Below are 17,911 nucleotides of genomic sequence, written 5' to 3'. Positions count from 1 at the left end.
GGAGGGTGGCTCTGTAAGTCAACGATGGGATTGACACAATAGAGAGGGATGATCCAAGGCTCAGGAAACCAGGATGTGGAAATGGTTTGGGCAGAGATGAAAAAAGGCAACGGCAAGAAGTCACTTATGGGAGTCGCGCACAGGCCCCCCCATCAGTAACGCCATGGTAGGGCGGAGGGTTAAATAATTGGAGGTCGTCAGAAGGGGATGGCAATAATCACGGGAGATTTTAATTTGCATATATTCTCTTGAAAAAAAAAAGTGTGCTGGCTGTACTGTGAATGCAAAACAACTTCACGCTGCACTAAATCTGGGACTAGGTGTGCGCGAATGGGGCAACCCAGCTAACGAGAGTTGGATTATAAATGGCCACACGTGTTATGTGTTATAACCCAACTCCAGCATTTTAATGAGGCACCAAGTAGGAGTGGGCCGCCCTCCTTTAGAAGTTACGCACCGGGCCACAGCTTAGACTCCTGCACCCCGCTCGCCCCAGTCCCCATTATGCCCGGGTACAGAGATCAGAACTCAGGAGCTGCACTGATTTTTAAAAATTATATAAATTTAGAGTACCCAATTCATTTTTTACAATTAAGGGGCCAATCCACCTAACCTGCACATCTTTGGGTTGTGGGGGCGAAACCCACGCAAACACGGGGAGAATGTGCAAACTCCACACGGACAGTGACCCGAAGCCGGGATCGAACCTGGGACCTCGGTGCCGTGAGGCAGCAGTGCTAACCCACTGCGCCACCCTTCACCGATTTTAAAAAATAGTACAAAGTTGTCTCGATAGTTGGATGTGCAGTCAGAGCAAGCTCGCAACTCACAAACATTGAATGGAAGGTAGTTTTAAAATTTGCTTGGTGATTTTAATCAAACGGGAAAAAAAAAAAAGAATGCGGATCAAGGAGGCACTGGCGGTCACTTTAATTTTGAGAAACAGAAAAATAAGCCAGTCAAGGAGCTTTCAGCGTCAGCAAAGATTATATGGAGTAAATCAACAACACCGCCCAGTGGCAAATCAAAGTACTGCAGAGGCAGGAATGAGAGCACAGCGGCACGCGACACAGCTCAGTGAAGCTAACCGTTATGTTTCTTACCGTCTCCTCTTCTCGGTCTGCAATTTATTCATTTTAGCCACCTCCAGAGGCTTCCCAACCGTCACATGATTCAACAGCGTCCCTCGTCACAGTCTGATTGGGCCGTTGCTTCCCACGCAGCTCTTTATTTAAAAATTTTTTTTTAAAGAGTGCCCAATTAATTTTGTTCCAATTAAGGGGCAATTTAGCGTGCCCAATCCACCTCCCCTGCACATCTTTTGGGTTGTGGGGGCGAAACCCACGCAGACACGGGGAGAATGTGCAAACTCCACACGGACAGTGACCCAGATCGAACCCAGGATCTCAGCGCCGTGAGGCAGCAGTGCTAACCACTGCGCCACCGTGCTGCCCCAACCCACGCAGCTCTTTAAACACGTAGAGTTAACACATTCCCCGACAATAATAATACAGAGATAGGCGCAGGGCCAGGACTGGGGGAATGCAAGAGTTCTCCCATTTATCTTTTGGGTAGGTTTTTATTATGTCACAGCCAACTCTTGTCAAGAGTTGAAAAACATAAGATTTCTCTAATCTTCCCTCATAATTCACAAACCGAAGAAAATGAAATCAAAGCATTTTTCTAATGTCCCACTTGTATGTATTTATTCATGGTTACTTGCAGCAACATGTAGTAGCTTAATTTTCAATCCCTCACTAGCAGGTCCAGATTCATTGTTTTAGATTTCTAATCTTGGGGAGGGCTAGCAACCCTAGATGAAAGGTAAGTAGGCCATTCAACCCACCTTAGTGCATTCATTCAGGAAAAGCCAACAACCATTCCCCACCTCACCAACTGTTACTGGAACGTGTCCCTGATTGAGCCTCCATTTCCTGATCCAAAGTACATCGTATGCGTCGATCACTCTGATGGGCTCCTTAACATCGGTTATACATTTGTAGCACAGTGGTTAGCACTGTTGCTTCACAGCTCCAGGTTCGATTCCCGGCTTGGTCACTGTCTGCGCGGAGTCTCCACGTTCTCCCTGTATCTGCGTGGGTTTCCTCCGGGTGCTCCGGTTTCCTCCAAGTCACAAAAGACTTGCTGTTAGGTGGATTGGCCATGCTAATATGCCCTTAGTGTCCTAAAAAGCTTAGATGGGGTTACTGGGTCACGGGAGGTGTGGGCTTAAGTAGGGCGCTCTTTCCAAGGGCCGGCGCAGACTCGATGGGCCGAATGGCCTCCTTCTGCACTGTAAATTCTATGATTTTATGTTTTGCCTTTCGCCAATTTGGTCCCGTTTCCCCCTGACGCTAGTCTCATGCTTCAGTTTGAACTGTTTCACCTTAACGACGTGCTTTTACCAAAGCCCAAAAAAAAGTCCCAACATGTCTCCCAGGAGCGTTCATCAGACAGTAGCTGACACCAAGCGAAACAACGAGATAATGGTGAGATGTTGGGACAGAGCGGCAGGTTTTATGGAGGGTCTCACAAAGGAGCTGGGTGGTTTAGGGAAAGAATCCCAGGATGTAGGGCCGAGACAGCTGTAGGCATGACTGCCAAGGGAAGGGTGAAAGGAATGTGAGATAGACATAGGGCCAGGAGTGGGGGAATGCAAGAGTTCTCCCATTTATCTTTTGGATATAGTTTTATTATGTCACAGCCAACGCCTGTCGGAACTGAAAAACATAAGATTTCTCTAATCTTCCCTCACAAGCCAAGAACCGTTTGTTATTTCACCTTCTAAAAAGGGGAGTATGGTGATGAGCCATCGCGCAGGGCACTGGGTAACCAGCGAATCCCAGTCAGCATTGAACAAAGAACAAAGAACAAGGAAATGTACAGCACAGGAACAGGCCCTTCGGCCCTCCAAGCCCGTGCCGACCATGCTGCCCGGCTAAACTACAATCTTCTACACTTCCTAGGTCCGTATCCCTCTATTCCCATCCTATTCATGTATTTGTCAAGATGCCCCTTAAATGTCACTATCGTCCCTGCTTCCACCACCTCCTCCGGTAGCGGGTTCCAGGCACCCACTACCTTCTGTGTAAAAACCTTGCCTCGTACATCTCCTCTAAACCTTGCCACGCTCACCTTAAACCTATGCCCCCTAGTAATTGACCCCTCTACCCTGGGGAAAAGCCACTGACTATCCACTCTGTCTATGCCCCTCATAATTTTGTAGACTTCTATCAGGTCGCCCCTCAACCTCCGTCGTTCCAGTGAGAACTAACAGAGTTTGTTCAACCGCTCCTCATAGCTAATGCCCTCCATACCAGGCAACATCCTGGTAAATCTCTTCTGCACCCTCTCTAAAGCCTCCACATCCTTCTGGTAGTGTGGCGACCAGAATTGAACACTATACTCCAAATGTGGCCTAACTAAGGTTCTATACAGCTGCAACATGACTTGCCAATTCTTATACTCAATGCCCCGGCCAATGAAGGCAAGCATGCCGTATGCCTTCTTGACTACCTTCTCCACCTGTGTTGCCCCTTTCAGTGACCTGTGGACCTGTACACCTAGATCTCTCTGACTTGTAATACTCTTGAGGGTTCTGCCATTCACTGTATATTCCCTACCTGCATTAGACCTTCCAAAATGCATTACCTCACATTTGTCCGGATTAAACTCCATCTGCCATCTCTCCGCCCAAGTCTCCAAACAATCTAAATCCTGCTGTATCCTTGGACAGTCCTCATCGCTATCCGCAATTCCACCAACCTTTGTGTCGTCTGCAAACTTACCAATCAGACCAGTTACATTTTCCTCCAAATCATTTATATATACTATGAACAGCAAAGGTCCCAGCACTGATCCCTGTGGAACACCACTGGTCACAGCCCTCCAATCAGAAAAGCATCCTTCCATTGCTACTCTCTGCCTTCTATTGGGCCGACTCTGGCTGTATTGTGTATTCGGGGAGACAACAGCAGGGCACTGAAACCTCAGCAGAGGCACAGTAAAAACAACACCAAAAATCAGTCCACGAAGGGTTGGCCAACCACTTCATACAATGCACCGTAGAATAAGGCCCTCGTGAGATTCTCAGAAAAGTGGACAGGAATATCGTTTTCTCATCTAGATTCACTGTGACGTAGTTGAGAAAGCGACACAGTCAGCTCCAGCTCAGGGTAAATGATTGGCAAATGTGAACTTTGCCAGCATCTTTAGCTTCCCCCTCCTGTTGCAGGTACAATTGCCTCTCTGGTTCTAAGTGGAAGGGGAGGACCTCTGAAGTACCAACACATCGCCGCCACTCTCACCTCCAATACGCACAAGCCTGAAAACGGGATGAACCCACTTCTGCCTCAGAGGCAAGTGTAACTCAAATACAAAACGGTCACTGCACAGTCAGGTGCTGACCTGTACTTGTAACTACCCCCAGTTTGCCCTCCCAACTTTCCTCTCTATAATTTGTCCTCCCATCTTGATGAAGACAGTGACGGAGGCTCAGGGACACTTGTGGGCGACACGGTAGCACAGTGGTTAGCACTGTTGCTTCACAGCACCAGGGTCCCGGGTTCGATTCCTGGCTCGGGTCACTGCCTGTGCGGAGTCTACACGTTCTCCCCGTGTCTGCGTGGGTTTAAGACCATAAGACATAGGAGCGGAAGCAAGGCCATTCGGCCCATCGAGTCCACTCCACCATTCAATCATGGCTGATTTCAACTCCATTTACCCGCTCTCTCTCCATAGCCCTTAATTCCTCGAGAAATCAAGAATTTATCAACCTCTGACTTTAAGACACTCAACGTCCCGGTCTCCACCACCCTCTGTGGCAATGAATTCCACAGACCCACCACTCTCTGGCTGAAGAAATTTCTCCTCATAACCGGGTTTCCTCCGGGTGCTCCGGTTTCCTCCCACAAGTCACGAAAGAGGTGCTTGTTAAGTGAATTGGACATTCTGAAATCTCCCTCTGCGTACCCGAACAGGCGCCGGAGTGTGGCGACTAGGTAACTTCATTGCAGTGTTAAGGTAAGCCTATGTGTGAGACTAAAAAAAGATCACTCACTTATAGAACCAAAGTGGTTGATCTTTAGTCCAAGCCTTGCCAGCATGTGTTGGCAAACTGACCCAACACAGCGACAGCATGTCCAGGTCCCTCACCCCGGTAAAGGTTCTGGGATTGGAAGGCCAAACTCTAACTCACGAATAAAAAAACCATGGGGCACACACCAAGGTCAACTGCAGCCCTTCTCCTGTCCCAACTGGATAGAGCTCACTACAGACTGGGAAGCAAACTTGCATCCTCCCTGATCCGGACAATGCAACACTGGTTTGGAATTGCAAGAGAAAGGGAAGTCTTCATTTGGGATTCTGGCAAATCAAGCGAGCAGAGTGGCTGACCTCAACATCAAGGCAGCATTTGACCAAATGTTGAGACCAAGGAGCCCAAGCAAGATAATGGAAATCAAGGCGGAAACACTCCATAGGTCGAGTCCGACCAGCCACATAAATACTGCAAATGGGACATTACAGAAATTGCAGTCAGAGAAGAAAAAAGGGGTGTGAAATATGAAATGAAATTAACATAGTGACAGAGGAAATATAAAGGGGTTTGACAGCTTCGAAATTGGGTAAATCCAAAGGCCCAGACAAAAAAAAAAACTATTCTTGGCTGTTAAAGGGAGCTACAGAAGAAATAGCAGATGTGTTGTCAGAGGACTGGAGCACTGTTACCATTATTTAAAGAAGGAGACAGGGATAGACCAAATAATTACAGACCAGTCAGCTGAACATCAAGTGCAGGAAAATTACTGGGAAAAGTTCTGACAGACAGTATAAATATTTGGGAAGTTATGGATTAATGAAAAACAGTTTTGAAGGATTGGATCGGGGAGGTGGTGTCTGCCTAACAGAACGGAATTTTTTTTTCGAGGTAACAAGGATTGATGCGAATGGTAAATTTGATGTCATGGAGTCACGTACACGGTTTTGACCAGAGGGTGGAAATGGTGCAAGGATTCCCCAGCTGACTATGAAGCTGTTTGAGCTGCGTTATGAACGCTCTTTCCGTAGTCAATAAGCCCTGGTGTTGGACTTGAACCCAGGGCTTCTGGTCCAAGGCAGGAGCGCAACCACTGTGCCACAAGACCTCCTGATCGGGATTTCAGCATGACTTCCGAGAAGGTTCCACATGACAGACTGCTCACGAAAGTAAAAGCCCATGGGATCAAAGGGAAAGCTGGACCAAAAATTGGCTCAGAGGCAGGAAGAGAAGGATATAATGGTCGATGGGTGCTCTTGTGACTGGAGGGATGTTTTCAGTGGGGTTCCCCAGGATGTGGTCCCCTAGGGCACAGATATTTATGAAGATTTTTTGCAATATATATAAATCTCAATCAGGTGTGAAAACGTTTTCAGACCTGGCTGCGCGGTTGATAATGAAGAAAGCTGTAGTCTGTAGCAAGATATTAATGGAACAGTCACGTGGGTGGAACAGTGGCAAATGGCATTCAATTCAGAGAAAAGTGTGAGCTAATGCATTTGGGAAAGACTAACAAGGTAAGAGAAACAACAGTAAACAATAGGATGCCAAGAAGCACAGAGAAACAGAGGCACCTTGGAGTACATGGAGCCAATGTTGTTCCTCTGTTTAAGAAGGGTAGCAAGGATAATCCCGGGAACTACAGGCCGGTGAGCCTTACTTCAGTGGTAGGGAAATTACTGGAGAGAATTCTTCGAGACAGGATCTACTCCCATTTGGAAGTAAATGGACGTATTAGTGAGAGGCAGCACGGTTTTGTGAAGGGGAGGTTGTGTCTCACTAACCTGATAGAGTTTGATGCAGGTAGGGCAGTAGATGTTGTCTATATGGACTTCAGTAAGGCCTTTGACAAGGTCCCTCATGGTAGACTAGTACAAAAGGTGAAGTCACACGGGATCAGGGGTGAGCTGGCAAGGTGGATACAGAACTGGCTAGGCCATAGAAGGCAGAGAGTAGCAATGGAGGGATGCTTTTCTAATTGGAGGGCTGTGACCAGTGGTGTTCCACAGGGATCAGTGCTGGGACCTTTGCTCTTTGTAGTATATATAAATGATTTGGAGGAAAATGTAACTGGTCTGATTAGTAAGTTTGCAGACGACACAAAGGTTGGTGGAATTGCGGATAGCGATGAGGACTGTCGGAGGATACAGCAGGATTTAGATTGTCTGGAGATTTGGGCGGAGAGATGGCAGATGGAGTTTAATCCGGACAAATGTGAGGTAATGCATTTTGGAAGGTCTAATGCAGGAAGGGATTATACAGTGAATGGTAGAACCCTCAAGAGTATTGAAAGTCAAAGAGATCTAGGAGTACAGGTCCACAGGTCATTGAAAGGGGCGACACAGGTGGAGAAGATAGTCAAGAAGGCATACGGCATGCTTGCCTTCATTGGCCGGGGCATTGAGTATAAGAATTGGCAAGTCATGTTGCAGCTGTATAGAACCTTAGTTAGGCCACACTTGGAGTATAGTGTTCAATTCTGGTCACCACACTACCAGAAGGATGTGGAGGCTTTAGAGAGGGTGCAGAAGAGATTTACCAGAATGTTGCCTGGTATGGAGGGCATTAGCTATGAGGAGCGGTTGAATAAACTCGGTTTGTTCTCACTGGAACGAAGGAGGTGGAGGGGAGACCTGATAGAGGTATATAAAATTATGAGGGGCATAGACAGAGTGGATAGTCAGAGGCTTTTCCCCAGGGTAGAGGGGTCAATTACTAGGGGGCATAGGTTTAAGGTGAGAGGGGCAAGGTTTAGAGTAGATGTACGAGGCAAGTTTTTTACGCAGAGGGTAGTGAGTGCCTGGAACTCGCTACCGGAGGAGGTAGTGGAAGCAGGGACGATAGGGACATTTAAGGGGCATCTTGACAAATATATGAATAGGATGGGAATAGAAGGATACGGACCCAGGCAGTGTAGAAGATTGTAGTTTAGTCGGGCAGCATGGTCGGCACGGGCTTGGAGGGCCGAAGGGCCTGTTCCTGTGCTGTACATTTCTTTGTTCTTTGTACATGATCACAGATTCCTGAAGGTAGCTGGACAGGTAGATAAGGTGGTTAAGAAAGTATTTGGAATATTTCCTTTATTAGCTGAGCCAGGGAATAATAAAGAGCTGGGAGGTTACACTGCATAAAACACTAAGTAGGCCACAGCTGGAGTAGTGTGTGCAGTTCTGGTCCCTGCACGACAGGAAAGGCATGATTGTACTGCAGAGGGCACAGAGATTTATGAAGATGTTGCCTGGACTGGAGAATCGGAATTCTGAGGAAAAATACAGAGGCTGGGGAAAGACCCAATTGACATGTATAAAATGACGAGGGGTCCCGATAAATATACGTAGGTCCTTTTCCCCTTCCATCTAGAGAATAGTGAGGGTTTGGAATTCACTGACCAAAGGCTGGTAGAGAGACAAACCCTCAGAACATGAAAGGGCTCACGTGCACTGTGCCCTGACCCACAGAGCTGGGAAGGGGAATTACGCTGGATGGCTACTTTGCAGCTGGTGAATTCAGCAGCCTCCAACCCTGCTGTAATTTTCTATGATTCTAAGAGCAGGTCGGAAGCTGGGAACTCTGAGTCAAGTAACTCACCTCCTGACTCACCAAATGCCTGTTTGCCATCGACAAGGCACAAGTCAGGAGTGTGATTGAATACTCTCCACTTGCCTGGATGAGTGCAGCTCCAACACGCGAGAGGCTCGATACCATCCAGGACAAAGCAGCCTGGCTTGATTGACACCCCAACCACCACCTTAAACATTCACTCCCTCCACCACGGACGCACAGTGGCGGCCGTCTGCACCATCTACAAGATGCACTGCAGCAAACTCGCCAAGGTTCCTGAGACAGCACCTTCCACACCCATGACCTCTGCCACCTAGAAGGACAAGGTCAGCAGGCGCATGCGAACACCGCCACCCGCAGGTTCCCTTCCAAGCCACACACCATCCTGACTTGGAAATGGCTTGCTGTTCCTTCACCGCCGCTGGGTCAAAATCCTAGAACCCCCTCCGGAAATGTGGGTGTTTCGGCACCACAGGGACTGCAGCGGTTCAAGAAGGCAGCTCACCACCACCTTCTCAGGAGCAATTAGGGATGGGCAATAAATGCTGGCCTTGCTAACAACACTCGCACCCCAGGAACCAATATGTTTTATAAAAGGATCAATGTCCTATTGTACTAACTTACTACAGACATTGAAAGAAACCATCACCCAGTGTTCTTTGACACCTACATTGGTGTGAGGCGCAAGGATGTCAGGTTTCCTTCCCTAGTGGAGGGTGAGCCAGATGGATTTTCACAACATTCTGACTGCTTCACAATCAGTTTTACAATAGCAGCTTTGTTCTTCAAACTTCTGAAACGTCACTGGCCTAGTTACATAGAGCTCAGCACTCTGCTTGCTATGTTAATGGTGTCTCGACAACGACTGGACATGGTGTGCATTTCTGAATCTTTCTCTCTCCCTTCTGAATCTCACTTACTGGGGCTGGTTTAGCACAGGGCTAAATCGCTGGCTTTGAAAGCAGACCAAGGCAGGCCAGCAGCATGGTTCAATTCCCGTACCAGCCTCCCCGAACAGGCGCCGGAATGTGGCGACTAGGGGCTTTTCACAGTAACGTCATTTGAAGCCTACTTGTGACAATAAGCAATTTTCATTTCAGTTCATGTAGAGCAGATTTACAAACTACCTGTTATTAGTAGTTTTTAAATCAGTATGCATTATCAGAACAATTGAAAGTGACTGACTTCCTTTAAAAAAAATCTGGAACCTCATAAAAGCATTCAGAGGGTCAGCAGCCCATGATGCATCCCAGAGGCTCACCACTGGGGAAAGATTCAGTCTATTCCTACTCTTGTGTAGTTTAAACTCGTGCCCCCGGCCCTTCTTAATTTACAACCTGATTCAGACACTTTGCCCTCTTCCCAAGGACAGAATCCTGGCTCTTTCATTGGAAAGTTCACATGCTTCAAAATTAGAAGTTATCTGCCTTTGTTAGAATTTAAATTCCACAAACCCACTCATGGGAGCAACCCTCACAATCCAAATCCAGAAGGTTAACTCTGTCACATTGTTATCAACAGGACAGCGCTGGTGTCAGGTATCAATTAATGTGACAATTCTGGTGCTGATTTAAGGTCGGGACATCGATCGGTCGACCGCGCCAACAGGGCAGCACAGTGGTTAGCATTGCTGCCTCACAGCGCCAGGGACCCGGGTTCAATTCCAGCCCTGGGTGACAGTCTGTGAGGAGTTCGCACTGTCTCCCAATGTCTGCGGGGTTTCCTCCGGGTGCTCCGGATTCCTCCCACGTTCCAAAGATGTGCAGGATAGGCGGATTAGCCATACTAAATTGCCCCTTGGTGTCCGAAAATGCGCAGGTTAGGGGCGATTACGGGATTAGGGCAGGGGAGTGGGCCTGGGTAGGGCGCTATTTCAGAAGGTCGGTGCAGACTCGATGGGCTGAATGGCCTCCTTCTGCGCTGTACGGATTCTACGGACTCTAGTCGTCTCCAAGCCTCTTTCTACAGATTTGCTTTTTCAGTTCTAAAAGGAGAGATTGAATTTCTATACCACCTTTCATAAGCACAGAATATCTCAAAGCACCTTATAGCCAAATGAAGTAGTACTTCTGAAATATAGTCACTGACACGGAGGAAACAAGGCAGCCTACTTGTGCAGAACAAGATACAACAAATGGATCATGACAGGATAATCTATAGGTTCACGGATATATAAGGGGAGGGGGGGGGGGGGGGAAAAGAGAATGAGTTCCCCAGTTTTTCATCAAATGGAATCTTTTATTTACATTTTCCAGAGGGAGTGCATAAGGGACTTTAGTTATAATAAAATAATCTTTGTCACAAGTAGGCTTACACTAACACTGCAATGAAGTTACTGTGAAAAGCCCCTAGTCGCCACATTCCGGCACCTGTTCGGGTACACCGAGGGAGAATTCAGAATGTCCAAATTACCAACAGCACGTCCTTCAGGACCAGTGGGAGGAAACCGGAGCACCCGGAGGAAACCCACGTAGACACGGTGTATCCACTTAAAATGGCCAACTCCCGATTCAAAATGGCGAACGGCAAAGGCTGATGGGAAAGTCAGCCAACAGGACAAAAACCAGCAGCTGCAGGTTGGCTGTGTATTTACCTCTGGAAAGGCCAGACAATATCGATACCAGCAACTATCAGCATAACAAAACAACAGCCATCTGCATATTAATGAGCAATCCCCGGGAACAATAAGCAACATTTAGACACACAAAGCAAAACCAGACTCTTCGGCGCCAGCAGACGCCAACAAAAAAGGAGGTGAACGACCACCTCAAGACCGCCCATCGATCAGGGAACCGATCCAGCATTGGAGAAAATCAAATCAAGTGATTGGGACAAAGTCCAATCACTTGGGACCAGGTACAGGGTCCGCCACGAAAGGCAGGAAGCCCCTGGGGACTATAAGAATTGAGCCCCAAGTTCAAGTCTCTCTTCTTCTTCTCCGGCTCGCTTCCAGCTCTCGTCACTCTTCAGCAGCTGATCGAACCTGTAAGTCTTACTTCAACGCTCGCTACGAGATGGGCGCTCCTCGCTATCAATCTGTACCAACTTCGAATCCCGCAGGCTCAGAACCCGAACGAAAGGCCATTTGTTTCCCTGACCTGGTGGGCCAGTTCCAAGTTAAGTATTGGCCTGTTAGTTGTAGAAGTAGCTTAGACGTAGAATTTGTACATGAGTAGTGATTACTGTGTATAATAAATGTGCTTTGATTTAAATCTTACTAATCGGTGTGTTGGATTATTGATCATTACTCAGACTTGAACCACGTGGCGGTATCAGAAAGATACCTGGCGACTCAAGAGCAAAGGTGATAAAACAGAGCAATTAAACTAAGGCAAAGTTAGCAACAACACGGGCAGAACGTGCGGACTCCGCACAGGCAGTGACCCAAGCCGGGTATCAAACCTGGTACCCTGGAGCTGTGAAGCAACAGTGCTACCCACTGTGCTACCATGCCGCTCGGATGGAATCGAATCCGGGTTTATCATCTCATCTGCACTGGAGAGTGGCTCTGGATTTTGAGCTCTCTGGAGGGGTATTTGAACCCACAACCTTCTAACACAGACTGCTACTCATTGGGCCATGGCTGGCACACGAACAGTGCACAATGTTGCAACTTCCTGCATGATCAATAGGACGATGACCTTCAATGTTGCACAGCTTTTGACACCCTTTTGGTTATTTTTGCTGTAATCTCCAACTTCCTATTTGTGATGGTTACGCACAACTGAATAGGTTCCACCTCCACTGACCTCCTGGGAAGTATACTGTGCTTGCAATTCTGCAGAGCAAGCCTTACAGAATGGAAAGTGGCGACTGTTACAATAGCCAGGATAAAAGAGTACAGAATGCATCGCAAGTGGATATAAAAGTGCAAGGACATTAAAGAGAGATTTGGAACAGAGCAGGAAATAAATTAATGAAATTGGATTAAACAGCTTCGATAACAGAGCCACATGCAATAACACAGGTGTGAGAGTGTCTGCTTGTGTGGGTGTTAGTTTAAAAAATGTCCTTTTCCCCCATCATGGCTGTATGTCACTGGATACGTCCAGCTCCCTGCTACAGTATTCCAACGGGTAACTTTAGAGAGCTGTTCCTTGTGTCACACCACGTAGCCCAGTGACACTGCAATTAGGGTACAGCCACTGTCCAAGTTTACAGCATGGAGTGTTATAAAAGTCAAGATTCAGACAATACAGTTCCACCTGGATAGTAGCTCCCTGGATACAAAACATTCTGGCAAGGTAACTTGGCCCACACCCCATCCCAGTAACCCCACCTAACCATTTTGGACACTAAGGGACAATTTATCATGGCCAATCCACCTAACCTGTGGTGTACGGTCCGCTGATGTTGACAGATCACGTCTTGTTGGACGAAATTAAAAGAAAATGGGAGAAGGAATTGTGCCAGGAATTTGACAGGGAGTGGTGCGAGACTGTATAGAGTCAATTCTACCGCTTTCGTGATCCAGGCTCAGCCTGATACAATTCAAGGTGGTGGTGCATAGGGTGCATTGGACCAGGGCCTGAAGGAGTGGGTTTTTTGCAGACGTAGGGGATAGGTACGAGCAGTGTTCTGGGGGCCCTGCCCATCCCACACATACATGTTCTGGTCCTGCCCTGGGCTCGTGAACCTGTGGGTCTCCTGCTTCAGCACCATGTCAGGCATTCTTGGTGTCGACTTGGAGCCCTGCCCTTTGGTGGCTATCTTTGGGATTGCCGGAGTTATAGACGGGGGGGGGGGGGGGCGGCGAAGCCAGATGCTCGTCAAACCTGCTTTGGCTGGACGTCCTCGTCCCTGCCCAGTGCAGCAGCCTGGCTCAGCGACCGGATGGAATTTTTTACACTTAGAAAAAAAATAAGTACCTAACGAGAGGGTCGGCTGAAGGATTATACCTCTGGGGGCAACCGTTTATTTATTGTTTCAGACAGTTGGTCATAATCAGATGTTGGGCCGGGGGTCATTTGGTTGTTGTTTCTTTTGGGTGTGTGTGTGGTGTGGGGGGGGGGGGGGGGAAAATGGTCAACTGCTGTACATACATGGTTGTATTGGTGCTATCTGGAAAATTGGTAACCAAATAATATTTTTTTTAAAAATTGAGGTGAGGGGGGTGGAAATGGGTTAGGTGGCGGGGATATTTTTTGTATATTGTATGAATCTGGTTGAATATTTTATAAGTTTGAATAAAAATATTTGTTGAAAAGAAAAGGAGTCATCCTATATGCGGATTATATGCAAAAGCACAATTTTGGGTGACGGATAAGTAGGTGAGGATAAAGTTTTGGTAACTGGAGAACACAGATTTAATATCATTGGCAAAAGGAGAAACTTTGTTTTTTGGAAGTAAGCGCAGGGAGTCTAGATTGTGAGATCTGAAAAGGGTGGTGGATGAATTGGATTTCAAAATAGAATTGAATAGCCACTCGAAAAGGAAACATTTGCAGGGCCAGGGTGGAGGAAAAAAGGGTCATGAAACTAATTGCACAATCTTTCAAAGAGTGGGTCGAATGGGCTAATTTGGTGCTCTATAATGCTGGACACAGTACTTAGAAAGTGTTCAATTCCCAGCATTAACATCCCATATCATGATAAACGAAACCCCTTTATACGCAATTAAAGTGAAGGTACAAATTGTTCTCATGGCGGATCAGAAATTATAACCATGCTGGCAGATTAATGCCAAAAGCAATGTAAATACTGATGGACAGGGACATAAGAATTAGGATTCTGAGCAGCCAATATTTCTAGACGCGCATATTTACATATGCGCCTGTGGCTTGGATTTTGTTTATTGTCATGTGCACCGAGGTACAGGGGAAGTATTTTTCTGCGAGCAGCTCAACAGATCATTAAGTACATGAGAAGAAAATAAAATAAAAAGAAAATACATAATAGGGCAACACAAGGTACACAATGTAACTACATAAACACCGGCATCGGGTGAAGCATACAGGGTGTAGTGTTAATGAGGTCAGTCCATAAGAGGGTCATTTAGGAGTCTGGTAACAGTGGGGAAGAAGCTGTTTTTGAGTCTGTTCGTGCGTGTTCTCAGACTTCTGTATCTCCTGCCCGATGGAAGAAGTTGGAAGAGTGAGTAAGCCGGGTGGGAGGGATCTTTGATTAGGCTGCCCGCTTTCCCCAGGCAGCGGGAGGTGTAGATGGAGTCAATGGATGGGAGGCAGGTTAGTGTAATGGACTGGGCGGTGTTCACGACTCTCTGGAGGAGGAAAGAAAGAGATAGTAGATGCACAACTCTCAGGTCTGTGCTTTTCACTGATCATCCAAATCATCAACACCCCCAACAGCAACTCACAGTCAGCGAATGACTGAATCAGTTACATTGCTCCTGCACATGAGATAAGCAGCCAGTTAATCGCCTTTTTGGTAACAGTATTTGGCCACGATATCCACCGACTGGTTAAAAAAAAACTGCTTTCCTAGTTGAACTACTGCACTAAGCAGACATTTTTATATTCTTTCACAGAATGTGCAGCTAACTGGCTCGGCCAGCATTCGTTGCCCATCCCTAATTGCCCGAGAGAAGGTGGTGGTGAGCTGCCTTCTTAAACCGCTGCAGTCCATGTGGTGTAGGTACACCCACTGTGCTCTTTGGGAGGGAGCTCCAGGATCTTCACCCAGTGACAGTGAAGGAATGGCCGATATAGTTCCAAGTCAGGGTGGTGAATGACCGGAAGGGAATTTCCAGCTGGTGATGTTCCCATGAATCTGCTGTCCTTGTTCTTCCAGGTTGTGAGTTTGGAAGGTTCTGTTGAAGAAGTCTTGGGAGACTGACTGCAGTGCATCTTGTAGAAGGCACACATGGCTGCCTCTTGTGTTGGGAGGGTGTGGATGAGGTGCCAATTAAGAGGGCTGCTTTGTCCTGGATGTTGTTTGAGCTGCACTTTTCCAGGCAAGCGGAGAGTATTCCATCACACTCCTGACTTGTGCCTGGTAGATGGTGGACAGGCTTTGGAGTCAGGAGATGAGTTAATCTCCACAGAATTCCCAGTCTCTGACCTACTCTTGTAGCCACAATAGTTCTTCAGCTGGTCCAGTTCAGTTGCTGGTCAGTGGTAACCCCCAATAATAGAGGGTGGGGAAATTCAGTAACGGCAATGCCACTGAATGTCAAAAGGAGATGATTGGATTCTCTCGTTCGAGATGGCCATCGCCTGGCACTTGTATTGCACAAATGTTGCATAGCCTTGGTGCCATCATTCATCAGAAAGACAGCACTTCTGACAATGTAGCCTTCTCTCATTATTGGCAGAGTTGTCACAATTGGCCTCAAATACACCTACAATAGGGAAGTCTAGCAAATCTCTCATCCCTCTCCCAATCCGATGGCAGCCTTGGCTCAGCTCTGTTAAGAGATTGTGGGCAGGTCCCACTCACAGACTTATCACAAGATCTAGGTTGACACTTCAATGCAGCACAACAGGAGTGCTGCACTCTGAAAGAGGTGCTATATTTTGAGCGTGCCATTAAATAAAGGTTCCAATAGCCCGCTCACATGGGCATGAAAGATCCCATGGCAATCTTCAAGCAGGGCAATTCTGGTGCTTTCCTGACCAACATTTATCCCCTTTACCGGCATCACAGATCATTTGGCCACTATTGCCTGTGAGCTCCTACAGTGCACAAATTGGCTACCACATTTCCCTACATTACAACAGCGAGTAAACCTCTCCCCGTGCCTGCGTGGGTTTCCTCTGGGTGCTCCGGTTTCCTTCCACAAGTCCCGAAAGATATGCTTGTTAGGTGAATTGAACATTCTGAATTCTCCCGAACAGGCGCCGGAGTGTGGCGATCAGGGGATTTTCACAGTAACTTCATTGCAGTGTTAATGCAAGCCTACTTGTGACACTAATAATGATTATCATTGAAAGTGCTTAGTTGGCTGTAAAGGAGATCACTGGAACGAACATTATAAACACAAAGTCCTTCTTTCACAGACCGATGGGTGCATGGCAGAGCTGGACCGACAAGACAAGGTCAGACTCGGACAGGGAGGAAGGCAACTTGGGTGAGTGATTGTGGAGACTGGCCGCCACTGGAGAGGGAGTAAGTGTGAACAGTGACCAGATTTCACAGTAACTTCATTGCAGTGTTAATGTAAGCCTACTTATAATAATAATAATCTTTATTGTCACAAGTAGGCTTACATTAACACTGCAATGAGGTTACTGTGAAAAGCCCCTAGTCGCCACACTCCGGCGCCTGTTCGGGTACACAGAGGGAGAATTCAGAATGTCCAATTCACCTAACAGCACGTCTTTTGGGACTTGTGGGAGGAAACCGGAGCACCCGGAGAAAACCCACGCAGACACGGGGAGAACGTGCAGACTCCGCACAGACAGTGGCCCAAGCCGGGAATCGACAATGGGACCTGGCTGCGCAAAACAACTGTGCGAACCACTGTGCTACCATGCTGCCCACGTGCTTGTGACACTAATAAAGATTATCATTAATATTTCAAAGCCAATGCTTTCAGGGCCCAGGCACCAGGGGTGGAACAATCTTGGGCTGCTTTTGTGTGTGGGGCTGTGGAGAATGTGAGCTCCATTACGTGCATTTTGATGGTGGACCTCCCACTGGTCCTGGATGCCAACATGGGCCCTCCAGCTCCTCTGGCGCATGCGCCTTGGCAGGGTGGGTGGGAGTGCCGGGGTACGCATGCGCAGTGCGGTCCGGGCACAGATGGGCGCATGCGCAGTGCGGCCCGGGCACAGATGGGCGCATGCGCAGTGCGGCCCGGGCACAGATGGGCGCATGCGCAGTGCGGCCCGGGCACAGATGCGCGCTTGCGCAGTGTCCACGGCCCACCTGGGCCGCCAGCTCCGCGCACGCGTCATTCCGGCGTCGACCGTTTCTACCCCCCTCCCCCGCACAAGGTCCCGCGCGGTCCACAGCAGCTCAATGCCTGCTCCGGGCGCCCGCTCCTCGCTCACCTCATGATGCTTCATCTCGAGCGGCTCGCTCTCCCTTCCCCCCCCACTACCAGCACACCGGCCCGAACGATCGTTCAACGAACTTCAACCCGCGAGTCGCTCACGTGATAAGCGAAGGGCGGGGCCCAGCGGCCGTCGCAACCAATCAGCGCACGGAAAAGGTAGCCCCGCCCCCGTCGACCCAAGGGTTCGATCAATTCCGCCTCGCGACTTTCCCCTTCCAGCCAATGAGCGGCCTGACTCGCAACCAATCAATGGGGACTGGGGGGGAACCAATCAATTTCAGCAGGAACGGGAGACGGGCCTTCCTGGTCGGCCAATGGGGAGTGTCCTGTGAAGGTGTGGGCGGGGCTGAGATGAT

The 17,911-nt window shown here is 48.1% G+C and overlaps 1 protein-coding gene across 1 annotated transcript in view; it reads right to left on the bottom strand.

The window, feature by feature from the left end:
• LOC140403331 (very-long-chain enoyl-CoA reductase) overlaps positions 1–17,696 on the bottom strand; it is a 68,034-nt gene extending 50,338 nt beyond the window's left edge. Inside the window, exon 1 of the mRNA XM_072491205.1 lies at positions 17,551–17,696. Coding sequence (XP_072347306.1) covers positions 17,551–17,565 — 15 coding nt within the window. The 5' untranslated portion in view covers positions 17,566–17,696. The remainder of the gene's footprint in view (positions 1–17,550) is intronic.
• Between the last annotated feature and the right edge of the window lie 215 nt (positions 17,697–17,911).

The sequence above is a fragment of the Scyliorhinus torazame genome, chromosome 27 (assembly GCF_047496885.1).
Source record: "Scyliorhinus torazame isolate Kashiwa2021f chromosome 27, sScyTor2.1, whole genome shotgun sequence".
NCBI classification, from domain to species: Eukaryota; Metazoa; Chordata; class Chondrichthyes; order Carcharhiniformes; family Scyliorhinidae; genus Scyliorhinus; species Scyliorhinus torazame.
The sequence above is the reverse complement of the archived record's forward strand: the minus strand, read 5'-3'. Positions and strand labels throughout refer to the sequence as shown.